Source organism: Amborella trichopoda, chromosome 1 (genome assembly GCF_054954075.1).
Source record: "Amborella trichopoda isolate Santa Cruz 75 chromosome 1, AtrichopodaSantaCruz75HAP2 v2.0, whole genome shotgun sequence".
Taxonomy (NCBI): domain Eukaryota; kingdom Viridiplantae; phylum Streptophyta; class Magnoliopsida; order Amborellales; family Amborellaceae; genus Amborella; species Amborella trichopoda.
This window is the reverse complement of record NC_142336.1, coordinates 51,366,227-51,387,188: the sequence shown is the minus strand read 5'-3', so window position 1 is coordinate 51,387,188 and position 20,962 is coordinate 51,366,227. Positions and strand designations below refer to the sequence as shown.

General features: G+C 36.7%; 2 protein-coding genes across 8 annotated transcripts; one reads left to right on the top strand and one right to left on the bottom strand.

Annotated features, from left to right (window-relative positions):
- Positions 1–793: 793 nt before the first annotated feature.
- Positions 794–14,095, bottom strand: LOC18448966 (Peptidase M50 family protein). Of its 7 annotated transcripts, none has more exons than XR_016059066.1 (10): positions 13,611–14,095; positions 13,118–13,183; positions 12,798–12,864; positions 12,437–12,529; positions 12,023–12,126; positions 11,214–11,382; positions 10,696–10,776; positions 10,159–10,614; positions 1,898–2,227; positions 794–1,138 (listed from the first exon to the last, which is right to left on the bottom strand). XR_016059066.1 is itself a non-coding variant. In XM_011630545.3 (10 exons), exons 1-10 carry the CDS (start codon positions 13,694–13,696, stop codon positions 974–976), a joined length of 1,596 nt encoding a protein of 531 aa, XP_011628847.1. In that variant the 5' UTR covers positions 13,697–14,095; the 3' UTR covers positions 794–973. The 7 variants fall into 7 exon arrangements, 2 of the variants coding, with proteins under 2 accessions (XP_011628847.1, XP_088727733.1); XR_016059069.1 differs by having other exon boundaries at positions 10,696–10,766; XR_016059064.1 differs by having other exon boundaries at positions 10,696–10,766; positions 11,214–11,361.
- A 2,899-nt stretch (positions 14,096–16,994) lies between these two features.
- Positions 16,995–18,096, top strand: LOC18448965 (uncharacterized). The gene is made up of 2 exons (XM_088846314.1): positions 16,995–17,610; positions 17,669–18,096. The coding sequence occupies exons 1-2, from the start codon at positions 17,275–17,277 to the stop codon at positions 17,990–17,992; spliced, it is 660 nt and encodes a 219-aa protein (XP_088702440.1). The 5' UTR covers positions 16,995–17,274; the 3' UTR covers positions 17,993–18,096.
- The last annotated feature ends 2,866 nt before the right edge of the window (positions 18,097–20,962 follow it).

The following is a 20,962-nucleotide window of genomic DNA, read 5'->3' as shown; positions in this document are numbered from 1 at the left end:
CAGCGCACCTGCTAATCACTGAGTGCACCCAGCAGGTTCTTCCAGGCACACACACTCATGAATTGTACGCTAAAACACCATTTCCCCTTGGCACAAGGAAGCTTCAATCCCCTCTAGTAGCTGGCTTTGAAATCTAATAGCGTCAAGGTTAAAAAAAAGTTTATTTGGGACTTTAGAGCTAGCCAGCGACGCACCTACTACCAAATCGCATATTTACCGGTTTGAGGGTAATTGTAACTGTCTTGTACCAAAGATAAATGATTTTATATATAAACTCGTATAATTATCAAACCAAAAGTCCTCTTCATGAAAATAATCCAGAGCACATTTATCATTCTTCCCATTGTTTTGAAGTCCCCAATATTAGAGTTATTTCATCTTGAGATGTTTTACTTCTTTTTTTCTTTTTCTTTTTGGACAAGGTTACATAAGAATGGAATTTTGTGCTATGAAAGCCCAGCCTCTACCATCATGACCCCAGCCTGATTCCTTTTTCATCATGTGATGTTGTGATAACACATCTATCAAATAAACATCAATTTCATCTCTAACGGTTTAAGGGTAATTATAACCACCTTGTACCAAGGCCAAATGTATATATGAACTTATACATTATCAGACCACAATTCCCCTCAATGGAAATAATCTAGAGCACGTTAGAGCCCTCAATATCAGACTTATGTCACTTGTGATGTTATATGTCACTTGTGATGTTATGACAAAACATCACCTATCAGATAAACATCACCCAATCATAATGTCGTTAAGCCAAAAGCAATTCATACTCCCCTTCTGTAGAAATCAAATACTTCCACTTCTATTCGAAAGAATAAGTTAGTTACAAATTTGTACATTGAATAAATTAAAAAAGTCTTTCTATGTGCATATATATCAGTCTCTCCATTAATCAACTGAAAAAAAAGAAGCGAATTTCACCTTAGTAGTTCAAATTTTCCTCTTCATGAATGTGAGATTACCCAACTACTCTTGAAAAGAAGATCCTTGAGAGGGTGACTATAGAGAGGAGAGTGCCACACGAAAGAAACAGCCGTAGGAGCTGTCTTCTCCTTCTACGACTAAGCCATGTGAGGTAGGATAAACTTGCCTCCAACATACATGCACCATCCAGAAAAAATAACTGAAAAATGTGCACGTCAGAGATGAAATACATGTTAAACATGAACATTTGTGTTAGCAGAAGTACAACTAGAGAATGGTATATGGAAAATGAATTTGCATTCCACAGGTGATATGTTAGAGAGAGAGAAACTTCGCAGCAAGCAGGTTGAATCTCAATGAGAAAGATCCTTCGTATACAGATAGGCTGCCTGCTCCCAGAATTAAAGTTCTCATGATGATTATTAATCAATGCCTAATAGAAAACTATTTCTTTGCCCCCTGCGGCCAACACTCCCACAAATGTTCCTTAGGCATTTCGAGTAACTAAGCTTTAAAGTTTAACCAAGTTTGTAATACTGGGATTCATAGTTTAAATGTTCGAGTTGTAATCAACATATAGGCCCATGATATCAAAAGAAAACAAAATCATACTATTCACGAATAAACTAAAATGGATGGTACTCCAAGTCCACATCCACCATCTGTTCGGACTTAAAGATGGTCAGTGATTGTAGTGGGGCCTGGGGACATGTACCCTGGTACATTTAATCTCCAACCATTGATCAGTGAGAATAAATTGTGGACACAGCTCAGAACAAAAAATACATCATATTTGCACTATCGCATATGTTCGTTAGAAGCCAAAGCAGACATGAAATGGCACAATTTGCATAAAAGTAAATCAAGGTATAAAAGTTGGACTATATCATACTCACTTTAAAATAAAAAAACAAAATAAAAATGTTACGACTTTAGTGAACCAAAAGGAGCTACCAACCGGCATGCTATTGAGTAAGCCGAGAGTTGCAGAGACATAGAATGTAGAAAGTAGCAGCTTCTCCAATGCATCAGGAAGATAACAACTGAACAAAAACCTCCAACGAGGCTGATAAGAAGTTAATTGAACAGAGCGTGCAGCACCACCAGTATCTCCAATGAAAACAAAGTGCCCCATGCAACTACTTGAATCAGAGCCAGAATACCAGGAAGAATCTAATGACATATTACGGCCTGCAAGTTCTCGAGATGAGCAGCCCAAAGGGTTTGAATATGTGATCTCAACCCACATTGAACCCGGCATTTGAATGGGACTCATGCATACCTCATCCTGTCCATGAAAGAGAGAGTTTCATCTACCACAGCAATCAGACATCTGTGTGCAGGAACATATTTCTTTTGTTTTGCGCGCGCGAGAGAGAGAGAGTGAGAGAGAGAGAGAGAGAGAGAGAGAGAGAGAGAGAGAGAGAAGAGAGAGAGAGAGAGAGAGAGAGAGAGAGAGAGAAAGAGAGAGAGAGAGAGAGAGAGAGAGAGAGAGAGTGGTAAAATTTAAGCACTACTATCATTATAAAAAATGGAGGAAGTTTCAAGGAAAAAGGAAAAATTTAAGTACCACGATCATTTTCAAAATTACAAATAATGCAGGAAAAGGTAAATTTAAGTACTACCATCATTATCACAATTACAAATAATGGAGGAAACTTTAAGGAAAAGGATAGAAATACCTTTAACTTTAAAAACAAAGTTAAGACCTTAAAGTTAAGACCCTCAAGTATTTGATGGGACCAAGGCTGCTACAAACCAATTGCAAAATATAATGTATATATGAACAGTATTTGGTTGAAATTTGTAGGAAGTTTATCACCTCAAAGCAATTTGCTGTAGTTTTTTTTTTTGTTCTTTTTTTTTTTTTGTTCTATATACTCAGATTTCAAAGCAGTAAAAACTAATCATGATAAATTCTTTCCATTATGGTTGTGCGTTCTTTACTCCCATGGTTATGACTAGCTGGTGCTGGGATGGGTACAACTATATGGGGTGGGTCAAAGGGTATAACATGTTTAGAATGTTATGCTCATACTGCAGGGATACTGTGGTTGACAGCTTTCTACAATCAACCCAACAGGCAATAGAGTGTCTTGAGGCGGCAAAGATGAATTCTTTACCGTGAGTTTGGGACTCGATTGCATGATCTGTTGACTCACACATGCAGGTAGATGTGGGTCATGTGACCTCAGCTAGAGCGTAGGACTGGGACTGATCTTACAGAGAGATTCTCGCTAGTGTACTGGCCATCTGCAGTCCTAGTCACAAATGCCAGATGCTGTTTTTTACAACCTTAGATGTAAGTGTCAAGCAGGAAGGGTACACTATTACTTTGATATCATGTGCAAAGCACACAGATTACATGTCATGACAGCTGCGGGAGTTGGGCAATAGTGAGCATGAACTCTTGAGGTTCGCTAGATTGACTCTTGAGAAGACACGGTGCCATCTGCTTGGATGGACCATGTGCATGGCCAAAAAACAGGCCTCTGTCAAATATCTTTAATGTGCGAAAGGACATGCCATCCAAGTCCCTGAGTTCTCAAAATGGTTTGCAGGAAGAGTCGACTTAGTTATATCAATGTTAAAATTATAAATGTTTTAAAAAATGTTTTAGTAATTTGGGAAACTTTGTAGACAAGGCAAAGTAGTCTGGATTTGTTAAAAATGCTTTTTCTCCAACTTATTGAATTTTCTGAGTTTTTTTAGAATCTTACTTTTATATTTTTATAATACCAGGAGAATTTTACTTATTGTATATACTTTTATATTTTTATAATACCAGGAGAATTTGTAGTATATGGTTGATTTAGGGTTTATGGGGGGGTCATTATACGGAATGGGGTTGTTGTTCTATTCAACCTAGGAACTCCTGCAAATCATGTATGGGAATAAATATTGCGAGAAGCCCTATGCACATATACATGGACTCAAGGGACATCTCTCGTAATTGAGGGATTGTCAACGGCAGGGGGAAGGTACAATAATTGGACCACCATGGCAGGTTGCTGAAGCATCATAGGCCAAACCTAATGGAGTATTGGGACTGATGCTGGATCTTGAATGAGTGAAATTTGAGAGATCAGACAGACACTTATTTTTGGTTATGCTTTTTCTAAAACGGCCAGGGGCACTTGTTTCTTTATGACTCGCTATACATAAGGAAGAGATCAAACACCCCTCTAAATACTTATGTGAGACATCAAAGGAGAGGAGAGAGGGGATGGACCAAACCCTCAATGTCACCGTTAGCAGATTTAAGAGTAAAAAATCCCAGCTCTCCAAAGTACAAGTCGAACATCTCTATTGAATAAGACCATAAAGATCTTCAATGCAGGTATGTCATTGTAAGTCACATCAAAACCAGCCCCCTTATGCCAAGAATTAGAGACTGGTTTTTACCTAACACGTTTGTAAGAATGGTAAAATACAATCAACTTTTAATCCATAAATCTAAATAGGATATGAATAACTACAAGATAATGAAAGAGTTAAAAGAGAGGCTACTGATATGTCGAAGGCTTGAAGCACATCCCTTTAGTTGTATTACCTTCTATTTTCATATTCAAATTCAAAGATACAGATAAGCCTGTTTCTCATCATGGAACTAAAACCAGATAGTACTGAGATAGATAGATTGGTTTTAAATCAAAGATCTACAAAATGCTAATTTTAATTTTTCAGCTTTGGATGAGAAAATAAAGATGTCCCCTTTTAAAACTACCTTCCACCACAACAAACACTCTATAGAAGCTCAAAAAGAGCTCCTTTGGGGAATCCCCAAAACCAAAAACACCTAAACTAAATCAAATAGAGTAACACTCGTAAACCAAAAACCGAACGTGGAATTGGTATAAAAACGAATAAAGCTATTGACATGTCCTTATTAGCTAAACTCAACTCGGATGGGAATTGGCTAGCAAAAGGCATTCCACATGGACACAACTAACAACAAGGAAGTATCTTGGAGAAGTTCATATGGAACTCTAGAATAGTGTCGAGCAAGTCTTGGGTATGAAAAGGAGTACAAGAAACACTCCTAGCAATGAAAATAATTAGCCAATCATAATGGACAGCTTTAAAATCAATTCTTACATTGATCCATGGCTTAATGAAGGATCCTTCTATTACAGGCCTTGGAAGCTCCCAAACCATATCCTAATGTTGGGACAGGAATACATATGATATCCTCTTCTTACAAGTGAATCTAATACTAGAAAAGGCTTCTTGTGAGGAATGAGGGTGAAGACATGCTCAAATGGATGCCTAAAATATGGAGAAATTACCTCAAAAAGCGCCAATGAAATTATTAGATAACATAAGGCCATTAATAAACAACTGAGGCTATATGGGTAAAACCAATACACATGAGGACCAAACAGTTTGCATGGGTAGTTTATCAATGGGCGCTATTAACCACCACTAGAGTGCAAAAATGCGAATATCTTGGTCATAGGAAACGCTTCTTTATGTAAAACTGAGATTGAATATCATGATCTCCTCTTCATTAAATGTGCCTTCGTGGGTGAGATTTGGAAAGCAATCATGTCTTCAACACCAAAGATATAATCAGCTCAAACATCCAAAGCCTCCTAAGAAATTGGTTCTAAAAGAAGTTCAAAGACAAGTTCCTAGACCCCCCCACCACGCCCCCCCCCCCCCCCCCTCTTTTTCTAATTTAAGTAATATGGTAAGAAAGAAACTTCTGGGCAGAGGAAGACCATAACCAAACCACTCAATAGACACTTAGGGAGATGACATGAAAATTTTGAAATAGAATCCTGGAAGACAAGAGAATTCCCCCAAAGAACAAAAAGAGAAAATTATATATGAAATATATGAAATACAGATTCCCAATTGATCTTCAGTGAGATATAGCAAATGTAGTGAGGTCATTATATACATAGAATGATAAAGAGAAACTTGTAGTGAGGCCCATTGTAAATAGTATATCATGTTAAGACTAACTTCTACTTATTGTAAACTTTCATACAAATAAATATACTTGTGGGGTCCCACACAAACCCCCACTACTATATACATAGAATGATAAAGTGAAACTTGTAGTGAGGCCCATTCTAAATTGTATATCACGTTAAGACTAAATTCTACCTATTGTAAATTTATATACAAATAAATATAATGGGTGGAGTCCCACACAAACCCCCACTACTGTTATGGTTTCACAGATAATCCCTACGTTGCTTTATTTTATCGCATATTTGTTTTCCTAAAATCAATTTAAATTTCTAATATGATGACATGATTTGTTCTAGTGATGGCATGCTGAGGACAAATGCATATGCACAGAAGTAATTTTGTATAAATCATACAATGCTCAGTTTTATGAAATATAGATTACACTGGATTTTTCCCAACGAGTCTTTTTCAAATATCTGATGCTTGTTGCATGAGAAGATGTATTCTTCAAAGCTAAGAATAACATAATAAAAAGAATATATTGTCCGTATTGATTAAGCATATTGTTTGAGGTGGCAATTGATTAAGCATATTGTTTTAAGTGATTTACTATGCATAACCTGAATTTTCAGCAAGCATGTGTTTGAAACATTGCACAATACAAAAACTAAGCATGCTAACTGAATACCTGTATTTACATGCACATATGAACTTATTAGGGTCCTCACAAAATCAGAGTGAGATTTCCGAAGGAAGCAACAGGTAGATCTTTTAGATTGTTTTCTATAGTGCGCATGAAAGTAGAACAGTGAACCGTGATTTTATTATTATTTACCTCTATCTTGGGTTTAACCAAATACTTTTGTTGGTATTTCTTAGAGTATCCCCTATCATCTCTCCGGTTGGAATATGAGAGAAGGTAATGTCACCATCCTTTGCTCATGCTTCATCAGATTATACTTCGAGCTTGGTGTTCTTCAGCTTGGAGAAGGTAATGTCTCCATCTGTTATTCATGCTTCATCAAATGATACTTAGAGCTAGGTGCTCTTCAGCTTGGAGTAGAATCTCGGTCTTACTCAAGGAAACTATTGAATTATTATCACACTACATCGTACAGGATCAGAAACTGAGACTACGACCCTCAAACCAATGAGCAACAAACTCAAAGCAATCGCCTCATTCTAGATTACTGAAGCAGACACATGTTCTGCTTCCATGGTGGAAAGTGAAACATAACTTTGCTTGTTGCCAGGCCATGAAATAACCCCTCTATTGACCTTGAAAGCATCAAAACTGGATTTTGACTCGTCTAAGTGTCCATCTCAATCAGCATCGATATAACACTCTAACCATAAGTCCTTTTCTTTTGGTTGGCCAGTTTCACATTTTTTTCCATTGGGGTGTCAAGGGGTTTACAGTTTCCGTACAAAGTCTCTTCAAGATGGTATCAAGTATATTGCCTCTGACATAAGACGAGAAAGTGACTCTGCCCATCTTTGGTAATCTAAACCCCTAGGAGGTATGATGCCTAACCCATAAAGGTATGATTCAGCAACAATTTGACATCATCAGAAGTCCTAACATCACTCCCAGAAATTAAAATGTGATCGACATAGAAGGGGGTTACAGTTTCCATACCAAGTCTCTTCAATATGGTATATCAAGCATATTGCGTCTGACATAAGACGAGAAAGTGACTCTGCCCATCTTTGGTAATCTAAGCCCCTAGGACGTATGCCTAACCCATAAAGGTATATTTGGCCACAAGTTGACATCATCAGAAGTCCTAACATCACTCCCAGAAATTAAAATGTGATCGACATAGAAGGTTGGGAACACCAACAAACTCCCACTGATGTTAACATACAGGCACTCGTCAAAATGATCTGCTGCAAACCCTTAGGAAGACACCTCATAAAGCTTCCTGTTCCATTAACAAGATCCAGTTTCAAGCCATAAAGTGCTTTCTTCAACCTACACACTTTATTTTCATATCCAACCACCTCAAATCCCTTAGGCTGATACATGAAAAATTTCCTCTTCCAGATCTCCTTTGAGAAAGGCTGTTTTGACGTCCTGAATGAGCTCATAGTCAAATAGGCAACAATGGCCAGGAGAACTCGAATTGCAAAAAACTGAATAACAGGAGAGGTGGTCTTGTCTTAGTCAATGCCTTCTTTCTGCTTGAATGCCTTAGCAACCAGTCTGGCCTTCAGCTTGTCAATATCATCATGGACAAATTCATGTCCCTCAAAGATGTATGCAAGAAGACCAAGGGGTAATTGCTGGAGGTTTCTTCTTCTAAGAAATGGTTTAAGTTACTTCTATAGGTTCAATTTCGATCCCGCGTTCCTTTTCGACTGCTATCGCATTGAAAACAGCAAGCTTCTGCTTCTTGCTCCCACAGACAAAGTCATCCTCTTCAAAAATAGCATCTTTGCTTTCTACAATGACTTGCCTATCAGTGTCAATGAATTTGTGTCCTATAGAGGATTTGGAATACCCAATAACAGCATGCTTGTGGCATACTGACTCAGCTAGGTACAATCAACATTAGGAACATGGAAATCGGTGGAACACCTTCAAACTTTGAGGGGAGACATGTCAGGCTTCCTCCCATACCATTACTCATATGGGGGTCCTCTGAACAAACTTGGAGAGAACTCTAATAATGATATGAAAAGCAGTGAAGAGAGCTCCCCAAAAATTCATACAAAGACATGCTTGAACCCATAGATTTACCCATGTCCAGAAAAGTGCGGTTAAGCCCCTCGGCTATACCATTTTGCTGAGGGGTAATATGGCACATAGTTGTCAGTTTCGGGTGTGCTCCTGGGAAGGGGAACCCCAAGAACTGGTTTGCGTCCGCTGAACTCTGGATAGCTGGAAGATCCTAGTGGTTAGGATCGCCGTTCATACAATCCTATATCAAAGGAGCTCGATCCTTGTCATAGGGAATCTCGATTCCAAGATGTACGAATTGCAACATTGAGTTATAAGGAATCGTGGGATCGAAGTTCCGGACCGGGTCTGCATACTTGCCTACAAGGTTCCAGCAACTATAATATGGCATGGTGGCCTGATGTATTGTTCCAGTTTCTTTCAAGTAGCTATCAAAAGCCTCAATATACTCACCACCGCGATCACTATGGAGCACTTCAATTGAATTGCCCTGCTTGTTCTCTACTTTTTTCTGATAAACTTTTAATGCTTCAAAAGCTTTTGACTTCCTATGGATGAGATACACAAGGGATACCAATAAATTCATCTATAATGGTGATGAAGTACTCAGAATGCCACTTGACAAAAACAGGAAAAGATCCACATAAGTCAGTGAGAACAATTTGCAACTCTTAGAATTGATCACCTTTCTGAAATGGACGACATGTTTGCCCAGGCACTGGACCGACACCTAGAGAACTGCTCCCAAACAGTATCTAGGATCACACCAGCTCCAGAAAGGTGCATAATCCTTTCGAAGGGTCGAAGGGTCGAAGGGAGATTTTTCCTAAATGGTGCCAAAGAAAGGAGGTGCTTGGGCACTACTATCATGATCATGAGCAATGGGCAATGGAATTGGGATACCAATAACAGCAGAAGGAGAGTCACATAAAAACATTTGATACATATTAGGCAACAGAAAAAACATCATATCAAGAAAGCTAATGATGGCCCTTGACTAGAAAAAGTGGCCCATTAAATCTACTTAAGGGGGAGGAACTCCCACACACTTGGACTTGTCACCCCATTGCAAACCAGAATATCAAATCTCTACTAAATGTAGGATACAACACCACTTCCCCACATTCCTGCATCCTCTCAGGGCAATCAATGACACATGCATCGCTATTGCTAGATCCAAGAAGAGAGAAAAAACAAGAACAAACCACAAGATCAGGCAAAAGGTTTAATTCCATTTGATATCACAAAGACTTCACAATATAGAATTATATCGATATCATCCTGAATTAGAAAGTAAATGCATAGTCGTAAGCAACTAAAGGTTGATATGATTACAAAATGACAAACCAGCCCATTCTGCAGCAACAGTCCTTCACAACAATGCCAAAAGTTTCCATAATCTAAGAACCGTACAGCACATCTCTCTAAACCTTAGTCCACCCTCCCAACCTAAATCTAACAACTCTTTGAAACCTAGCACATCAATTCCCTTCCATGCCCCAAAATTTCTGCTCGTAGGATATCTAAAATTAACTACGCAAACTTCAAAAGAACAGCAGAAGTTTAAACTCCAAACAAAAATAGAAGAAAACAAGCAAAGATTCAAACATCACCTGTGAGCATGAGCAGATACTCTTATGGTTTTCAACATTTTCTTTGTGAACACAACTTTTAAACTTGACAACATCTTTAGCTATCAAGCATTCCCCAATCATGGTGTCATTACTGCTTAGGTTGAAAGAACTGGAGCTAAAACATGGTATTTCAAGAAATGGTGCAGTTTCCTCTGGACAAGCAAGCTGATCAGCTACCAAGGGAATCTTCTTGTTCTCCCCTAACCATAAACTTGGAATACAATACCCCTTCCCTTGGTCAATAGCCAGAGAACCTTCTCGGGAGTTTCTAGAACTTTCCAAAACACGCAGATTTTGGAGTGTCAGGAAATCCATGCCAGCCATCTTCTCCATCCATTCTTGAGGGTCATGAATAGAGATGCCATCGACGGAGAGAATGACATCCCCATGAGTTAAATAACCAAATAAAGGTGAGCTAGGAAACACACTTAAGACCTGCTCAAAAATACGAAACTTAGTAGAATAGGGATGAAAAACATAGAGACTTGAAATAATTGAAAAGGCAAAGGGAAGTACCATGGGGTGTTCACCATGCAAATAGAGGGGATAAAGGACTGAAGGAAGAAAGAACAAGGCCAACCAACTAACTGCACAACACTAAGTAAATATGTGATAAATCAGTTCCAAGTTTGGAAAGCCATTCTGACATTGAGTTTCAAGTATGACAAATTTATCTCCTTAAATAAAGATGGTTATATGAAAATCGTGAAACCATTTCACTAATGATTAGTCTCCAGATTTGCAAGAATTATATCAATGCTTCTAAATGAAGCCTCAGATGGAATTATCGAAAACCTTACAAATGCATCACGAATGATCAAGTAGCAACAGAAATTCAAAAGTGCAAATAAATGAGAATGTCTGAAAAGGATACAATTAGAGGAATGAAAAAAGAAAAATGCATGAAAAAATATATATATGTGAATTCAATGGGTGTAAATTAAGAGAAAAAGGTTCGTGCCACATAGGAATTGGCAGGAACAATGATATGATGAACATATCGGTCGGCAATAAATGTACATCCCATGACTCACCAATGCATTGTGCCAAATGCCTGCACAGTATATGCGAAGGGTAGTGCAACGAGGTAAACTCTTAAGCAAGTCATAGTCAAGAGCAATGAGAGCCCCAGGAAAAATAACTGCCAGGAATAAGGCAATATACTCGATGCGGACGCCCACACTGCTTTTTTCTCAAAAGTACCTAAATATCAGCAATGAGAATCGATACCTCCATTATGAGAAAGCTTACAGGCCTAATATTCCACTTTTTGTTTAATTAGCGATGCACACATCACCATTTCCTAGTCTAGATTATTTATTGACTACTACGGAATAAAGATTACCAATGCATTTAACATTAGCATCACATTGAGGTTATTCAGGTTAGTAAAATGCAAACGATTAAAACTTACACAACCAATGCAATCAATTAAATAAATATACCCTTATAAAAAGAATTCTTGAACTTAGAATCATATATTACATCGCATTAGCTGTAGATGGCTTAGAGGAAAATGAAGCTTCAACTTGGTTACTTTGCTTGGAATCTGAGTATATTGAAAAAAACTATTGCCTAAAATTTCACAAACTAATATCATCGCAACCAAGTCTATGTATCCTTTGAATGAATTTTATTACTGGAAAAAAGTCAATAAAGTCAATAAACTAAGTAACAACTTTACTGTCTCAAAATGATGGGAGATGATAGTTCCATGTCAGATCAGTGAAAAATAAACAAGGAAAAACCTTAAATATTATCAGATAAATGATCACGAGGTTTCCTTTGGACGAAACAAACGATACTAATTAAAGTAACATATGATGTAAACGAAAGAACGGACCTTGCAGCAGCAAGAGCATGCCCTATTTCATGGGCAGCAACAGATATAAACGTGGCACAAAGAATGTATCCAGCACCCGCAAAAGATGTGCTAGAACCAGGAACCTCCATCACAAATACAAGACCAGAGATCAGAATTTGGAGATTCCAACCGCAATATAACCTAAATTGTTCAATGGAACGCATACCATAATCCAACGAAATATGGTATACAGTACCGTGAAGGCCATCCACCATCTGCTCCTGAAGATGGGAGGAAAAGATTGCCATATTTAGATGGATGTCCTGGTGGCAATCACTACAGTCAAGCTCCACTATTCATCAGAAGAAATGGATGGTGGATGCCCTTTGGAGTAATATATACGACAGTCCATTCGACCATGGAGTACCATGTCATTCATCCATGATCACCTACCAAAGAAGCAAAGCCAAATGACCAATCTGCTGATACATTCTTTATCAACAAATTCAAACTGTACATGCTCAAAGTGGATTGACAAAGTAGAACCTGGTGACAACCAACAGAAGACAAGTCTCAATTTTGCAACAACAATGAATGCAAAACAATAGTACAATAAAAGGCAATGAAGCATGCTCAGCTAGTGCTCAATCAGCTTTATCAAGTAGAACAAAGTGTGGACATTGGATTCCCTGTGTGTGTATTTTACAGCATACACATCATGGGTATGCATGCTATACTTTCCCTATGATATGAACAAAAGGAAAGCATGATACTGAAAACCATGAATTCATAAGAGAAGATGTTACACACTTACTGTTACAACTCCCATCAAAGTGATAAAGCTAAATACAACCCCAATCGAAAACCAAAGTCTTAAGAACCTGGGAACAAATTTTAAGTATTCAAATCAAGTGAAGATCAACAAATTATACAATCGTAAAAAATGGAACAATCCTATCTAGAAAATCAATGCAACATCTAAGAGACAATACTAATAAAGTGGAAGATAAAGGTTGATGAAAGGAAAAAAGAAGTGAACTTGCATATTCAACCATAATCAGAGGCCTTCAAATACTTCAAAATTCAAAGTGTCAAAATATTAAAAGTGTAGCTATGGTAGATGCTTAGGCATACCTCGCATGTTTGTGTCCAAATGAGAACAATACATCATTGAAGGTAAAAATCTTATAATCGCAATAGCTGGAAAAGAGAACAGATTCAGTGAGTGAACTCAACAAGGCATTGAAGCAAAATCATAAACATCATGTCAAACAAACGCTGTCGTCTATTAACAAAAATAATTGCTCGAAAGTGATAATATAGCCAAACTGGAGCTTCTATACTGTGATGTGCTCAAAGAATGCAAGCACATGAATCATGATTAAAGAAAACAAAAGTTCAGTTATGTGCTAAATTTAATCTGAATCATAACTTGCTTTCTTATGGTTAACTCCCAATTCTTCCACAGAGTAAATTTGGGAAACTGAGCTAAATTATTTAGAGATAAATGGATAGAAACTGAGTTAAATTAGGAAACATAAGTATGATAAATTTGAGGAAAGGGATCATGTATAATTACATAGAGTAAATAAAAGAGAGGAGCTAGTAAAAGAAAGTGGTAGAATACCAGAGAGAACAAGAGTGGGAGGGCCGCCTGTAGGAGAATAATACAGTATGCGATCTCCCATTCCTTCTGTTACGACCAATTGCCATTACTCAATTCCCTGCAACGCACTCTCTCTCTCTCTCTAAAAAATGAACATGATACTTTCTCTCTCCAAGTAAATGATGATGAAACTCAATCTTGTTATTTGTCTGAGGAAAAACTTCAAGGTCGGATCAAATTTCTCAGTTTCGCCCCTTAAATTTTAAAAGCCCACGAATTAGGCCAAAACCCTAATTTCCACCAGTCCAATTCCCATAGCCAACATCAGCTGGGAAATGTACAAAAATATAGCTACATACAATTTACGGTTTTGGCGAGTCCCGAGTTTTGACTTACGTTCTGCGTCTGTGACTCGGGCCTCGAGTAGTTAGTCGCTTACGTCCTGATCCTCCTACCTTCTCCGCAAGTCATCTCTCTTTGATTAAAAAAAAATTATATTGAAAATCTCAATAACGGTGGAGATGAATGTACAAATAAACAAACGGGATTCATACAATGTGACCATTTACCTTTACTATTGGGAGACACAATTATTTATAACCGCCACATGTAAAATTTGATAGTAAAAAAGTTCAAAAAAAATTCTTTTAAAGTTTGTGTATAGTCAATGGAATAAATAAAACCATCCAATTTCGTATCTAATAGTCAAAATTAATTGCGACCATCTTGTCCCAAAGGTAAATAATTTCATCGCGTATTTTTTTTAAACGAAAATTATATTAATATATTTTTAACATTATTTGTTTTAAGTTTGAACAAAGTTTATATAGAATTGAGGCTCTAAATAATCAAATTAGAGCCCACCTCAAAATTTTCACTATAAGAGATTGTTTTGATGCCCAAATATCCTCAAATTAATCATCCTAATATCAAAATGCATGGACATAAATAAAAAATGAATTTCAAGTTTTGAAAATAGTGCATCTTATAACGTATTTTTGGACCACCAATTTTCAAGATTTACAAGTTTTCATAGATCTCCTTGATCTACACTATTTTTTAAGCTTTAAATTTATAATTAAAGATGAAAATATATTTTAAAGCTATCACAAAGATTTCCATATTGAAATCACATTTCTTGACAATATTTGAAGGTGCACTTTATTTTAATTGTTTAGATCCTCGGCTCTATACAAACCACACCCTTTAAGTTTTTGTGGGCCTACCGTTATTTGGCATCCATCTTTAAGACGGATGTTGGATGTGTAGAGGTATGCTCGTGTAGAAGTGCGACCTATAATATTTTCAAAAGCAATGTTTATTTTTTAACTATCAAATTTAAAGCTAAAAATATATATTGTCCAAATAATATCTTAGCACTATTTTTAAGAATCTAGATCTTTGTTTCGATTTTTCTATATCCTTCATCACATGATCAAGGGGTTTATCAATATTTTCAAGTGGATCTTTTATGTGTACCTTACTTTTATAATATAAATTTAAGGGATTGTATATAATGAGATCATTTATCTTTTGTACAGAGAGGTCATAATTACTTACAACTATCCGATGTGAAATCTAATAGCTTACGTGTGTTATAAAGTTCGAGAAAATTTCTTTTGAACTTTTAGCTTGGTGAATGAAATAAATGCAATCACTCAATTTCACATCCAATGGTGAAGATTAATTGTGACCACCTTGTGCAAAAAAATAAATGGTCTCATTATATTATTTCCCTAAAATTAATACCTTACATAACTTTTTCCCTTTTTCTGGTAAGTTTATTTGCCCTCATGACATTCAACTGCAACTATTTTTATTCTAACTAGAAATCGTAAAAACTTGAATTGGAATCATTTGAGTTCAATTAGGATCACAAGCTATGTTATTTTGGCATTGAGAACAACGGAGTGGACCAAATTCTCTGGCATTTAGCTTTTCAAGAAAAATCTTTATCAAATACATCAATTTGGTTCATAGGGTGGGTCTGATAGAGATCAGACCCAAGTGAGTCGGAGCCCATTGTTGTTATTGAAATACTATTTGAATGTAGAGAAGAGTTGGAAAAGTTAGTCACACAACTAAGAGAAAGGGTGGGAAATTAGCTTAAGTTAAGGCCTTGTTCAATAATTGAGAAAGTTGTGTTTTTGGAGAATTATGATAAATTAGAAGCTTCATAAAAGGTAGAAGTAGAAAACTCATGGGTGGAAGCTAAGAACCATTGCTTGGAACATATCTATTAAAACTACAGAAAACTCGGGTTAGAGCTTGGGCCAAGAGAGATTAAGAGTGGAGAGAGATTGTGATGTTAGAGTAATAAAAAGGGGACAAAGGAGTCTTGCATTTACTCCTTTATAGGAGCTACTTCACGCACATTCCCTAAGGGCTGGGGCAAAAGAGCTACTAAAAAAGATTTTATGGTATGAAATTATAGGATCCACCTAAGTTCTTAACAACAAATGATTTTGAGGCTCCTTAAAAGTGGAAGGCACCTATTTTGAGGCTCCTTAAAAGAGGTTCATCATCCACATCAAAGGCTTGTCCCAACTCATTGGGGTCGTCTATACGAATCCTGGTCCGCTATTAGGGATCGTATACTAGAGGTCATAAGTCTCATACAACCCGGTCATTTTGGGCCTACCCCTTGCCTCTTTTAGCCTTCCACTTGAACTAACTCACACTTTCTAACAGGTGTTATACTGAGTCAACACCACATATGGCTAGCCCACCTAAATCTACTTTCTCTCATCTTATTGTTTATTGGTGCCACACCTAAAATTTATCAAATATATTCATTTTGAATTCTATCCATTCCTATCTTGCCGCTCAACCCTCTCAACATCTTCATCTCTGCTATACTCATTCTGTGATTATATTGTTTTTTAACCGCCTAGCATTCTGCTCCATAAAACAAAGCTAGTATGTTGTACTATTTGCCGGTCAACTTCATTGATACAAAATTCTGGTTGAAGAGGTTACATATTTAAAATATGTAGTCCCAACAATACTCATACATGCGTATACAGGAAAATAAATGTACAATCCACTCCTATAGGAGAACATACTCTGGCATCAAGAAGAGGGTTGTAGTTTAGTGTACACCCTAGTAGAGAGCATAGTGAATGCATGTTGATAGAATCTCGCTTAGGCATGAGTGGTTAGTAGCCGATGCCTAGCATTGTTATATTTCAAATTCGATTCTTACCTTTGATCTACCTACAAAAAAGAAAAAATATACAAGGAGACCAGTTATTTTTAAGAAATCACAATCACTCTTGTCAATTGAATTTAATATTGAGTAGTTGTCAAAGTATCATTGAAAAACCTTTAAATTCAAAAAAAAAATCTCAAACTTCATGACCAGCCCAAGCGAAATGAATATAAGATAGGGAGTCTCATTGTATACCATTTTAAAATCTAGAGAGAGCCCAACCCAGGCTTGCATTTGTGAAAATTAAAAAAAGAGAGTTCGTGAAAAATGAGAGAGGGAGAGAGAGCGCGAAGAGAAGTCGGCGCCAAAAGTGTGTAGAGGAAGTTAATGAAATTCTAGGCCCTCCATCAAATCTTTCTGCAAAGAACCCTAGAGCTTAACCCAAGAGAGAGATGCATCGAGAGAAGGGGTCAAGTTTGTAAAACCCTTGGCAATCTAGTGAGCTCTGTCAGAAAACCCTAGTGTTACACATCCATGGATGATGTAATAACCGACTTTCCACCTTCTTCAATGCTTGATTTCGAAGATCTCAACGCATTTAGCCCTCCACCTCCTCCACTGCCTAGACCCTTCATCCTTTGGTCAAATACCGACCCTTCTGACCTTAATTTTCATCCCAAAACCCTAATCGTCGCCAATCCCAAACCTTCCTGCTTTTTTCTCCACCACGTCACATGCAAAACCCTCATTGGAACCTTAGTTTTACCGAAGATTCCAGTCTCCGAGAAAACCCTAGAACCCTCACGCTCCGACAATTCCTGTAACATTTTCAAGTTAGATTCATCGCCTGAAATCTTACCTTCCTGCTTTTGATCCAGTACATTGTATGCGCTGACCGAGCTTCAGCCCTGGCAAAGCTCGTGATTGACGAGATCAAGCCAGAGAAAACCCTATTTTTGGTTCGATTCAGAGCTGCAATTACAGAGGCACACTTCCCGTTGATGAAACCCTAGTTTTCAAGCTTGAAACATCGAAGCAGAGGGATTGTAAAGATGAAGGTGATGAATTGGGGTTTGTTAAGGATCTGAACTATTTCCCGTCTGGTAATTTGATCGATGGTGTTGGTGCTGCTTTTTTGGCGAAATGCCATAGCAGAGGGAGAAAAGGGATTTTGCTGGTCTCATGGCCTGAATATGGCCGTTCTATTGTTTCTCTGTTAAAATCTTTCATGTTGAATGTTAGTAAGAGTTAGACTGTGACATTGATGGAGAAACCTTGAAGGATTCTCATTCTAATTCTGAATTGTACACTTCAAAATTCTATGCTTGAGTTTTATGAGAATGAAAGTTTTTTGCAGTTAATTGTGTTAAAATATACAAATGGTATTTGCCTTTACTACTTTTTTTTCTAGTAAAATTTATTTTTTTCCTTTCCTAGTAAAATTTGTTTGTAAATTTATATTCTGGATTGGGATAAACACATATTGATTTGGAGAAAATGATGCAATATGGATAGAGAAACACAAGTCTAAAAAAAAATCACTCACGAAATGAGATGACCGGGGGTGGGGATCTAAGGGCTCATTTGGCACACAGGCATCTTGTTAGCCTTATTTATTTTTTTCTCTTCTTTTGATTGAAATTTCATGTCGCTATGAATTTCTTTAAGCTGTGCAGATCCATATCTGAATACTGATGTTGGAACCATGTCTCCTTTTGAACATGGGGAGGTGTTTGTCCTAGATGATGGTGGTGAGGTATGCATCTACTTCTAAAATGCCATTTTACTCATTTTTGTGGTCCTCTTACATGGCCTTCTCATTCCTTTTCTGTAATCCATTTTATTTTTAAGCATGAAGTCGATGAAAAGCTCTTGTTCTGATTTTCTGGGATGTAAATATTTTATGCATCTATCTTCACTGTATTTATTACCCAATCTTGATTATCGTTTCCAATCTTAACATGGCATTGTTCTTTTGTGTTTGATGTAAAAGCTTTTTGTAGTTTTCTTTTAGCAAATACTATATGCAGTTTTTTAATTGAAAATATCAAGAAATGGTTAGTGTAGCTTACATGATCACTTGTGTATTCTTCTTTTGTTAAGGTTGACCTGGGCCTCGGAAACTATGAACCGTTTCACTATCATCATCATTTTAGCCTTTTTCCAATTCAAAATTATGAACAGTTTTTTTATGTCAAATTGACTTGGGGATAACATCATAATCACTTATCATTGGGAAGAAACTATGAATTCAGTATTTGGTTATTAGGATCATTATCGTCAAAGCTTTTTTCCAACTAATTGGGGTTGGTTACATGAATCCTAGTCCACCATTCTGCTCTATTAACGGTCATACCCTCGATGTCCTTAAGTCTTCATATCTTTTCTCACTATTTTTAACCATGTCCTTTTGGGTCTATCCCGGCCCTTTCGAGCCTTCCGCTTGAACTAACTCGTACCTCCTAATAAGTATTGTATTGGGTATGCGCCACATATTGTCAGCTCTCTCGGGTATTAGAATAAGTCAAGAGTTTATTTTATGCTTGTGTTTAGGTCCTATTGCATGCTTCAATTGCATACTCTAAGAAACTTGAAGTCGAATGAGTTCTGGCCGCAGAACTTGAAGATACAGTTGCAAAAAGGGTATCTCAATCTTGGACATCCTTTGGATGGTTACTTATGTTTTGAGGATTGGCATAGGAAGGATCCGGTTTTTGTTGTGATACATTATGTGTTGGCTGGGTTTCCCTAGAGGATGCTTTGTTAGAAAATCATACATTAATTGAACAAATATTACCCCAAAGAGTCATTTGCGACGATTTCAATTATGGATATTGGAGATTAATTGTACTACGTTAGATGTCCCGGTTGGACTCACTACAGTTAATCTCCATTGTCTATCATCGACACTTGTCTCTCTCTCTCTCTCTCTCATCTCATGAACCTTACCAGTTGAAAAGGAGCATCACAAACTTAATTTTTGTGTGAGGTTATTAGAACAATGAAGCAGGGCAAATTCTGATAATTTGTACAATGAAAAAGATGAGAAGGCGGTTAAATGTACTCTTTTGTTTAACTTGGGGTTTCCATGAGATTTATGGGGCATTAGGTTATTTGAAATAATAAGTTTAGAAAGGGGGTTTTACGTTATTAGCTCTCAAGAGAAAAGTGTTTGATTTAATTTTTCATTAGTTTTTGCATATGTTGAATGGTTTCTAAACTCCGTGTGCGGATGGAATCCTTTCTCAACTCAGCATGCAAATGTAATCCTTGTCCTAGGAGGTTTTGGGAACCGAGGGGTGCAAGGGAAGATCCTTGATGCAAAATATGCCCGAGAAAATAACATTGCTTATGAATGCAAATTCTTACCATTGAGTTTGTACGTTCGGTATGTTTTATCTAAGGAAAAAGTCTATATAAAGTTGCGACCTTAAAATGTAGAATTAGACATGCACCTTAAAAATCCTTCGAAAAAGGCTGTTTTATAAAACCTCTAATTAGTCATCTCGACATCGAGACGTATGAACATGAAAGAAAAAAAAAGATTTTTAAGTCCCAAAAATGGTGCATTTTGCAATACATTATCTATACTGTCCATTTTCAAGATTTCCATATGTTTATAGATTTACATATACTTGATTTTAACCATTTTTTGAGTTTAAAATTTTATAATCAAATATGAAAATAGATTTTGAAAAAATCTTAATAATTTTTTCACCAAATTTACATGTTATGATACAATTTGGAGGTGTGCCTTAATTGGATTGTTTAAAGTTACAACGTTATAGAAACCACACCCTTTATCGAATTATGTCTTGAAAAAGTTTATTATTTTCCTCAGCTACCTATCACAAGACTGATATATATATATATATATATATATAGAGGAAAAAACTGGGATTAGCCCACTACCACATATAAACAAATGAGCCCAACGGTCTAGATTGAATTTGGGCCGATCTGATGATCAAAGAAAGATGTCCGACAGTGTTTGAATTTTATTTATTTTTCTACAAATCCAAATCACTTAAAATTTAGAGCATATGTATATTAAAAATAGATGAATTTTTGAAAAATTTCAAAAAAATATTTTACATTAAATAAATTAACCAAAATACCCTCAAAATATTTTGGGGGTATTTTGGTCATTTTATTTTATAAATTATTATTTTTATATTTTTATTAGGTGCGGCTTGATGAGAAGAATACACACCTAAAATTT

Bases quoted from the DNA above. Each gene is read 5' to 3' on its own strand.
- LOC18448966 (XM_011630545.3), bottom strand. From the start codon at position 13,696: ATGGCAATTGGTCGTAACAGAAGGAATGGGAGATCGCATACTGTATTA. The intron at 12,865-13,117 runs GTATGCCTAAGC...ATTTGTTCCCAG, and splicing joins TTTGGACACAAACATGCGAG to GTTCTTAAGACTTTGGTTTT. The intron at 10,777-11,213 runs GTGAGTCATGGG...ATATTTACTTAG, and splicing joins GCATTTGGCACAATGCATTG to TGTTGTGCAGTTAGTTGGTT.
- LOC18448965 (XM_088846314.1), top strand. From the start codon at position 17,275: ATGGATGATGTAATAACCGACTTTCCACCTTCTTCAATGCTTGATTTC. The intron at 17,611-17,668 runs TGATCCAGTACA...GCTCGTGATTGA, and splicing joins AAATCTTACCTTCCTGCTTT to CGAGATCAAGCCAGAGAAAA.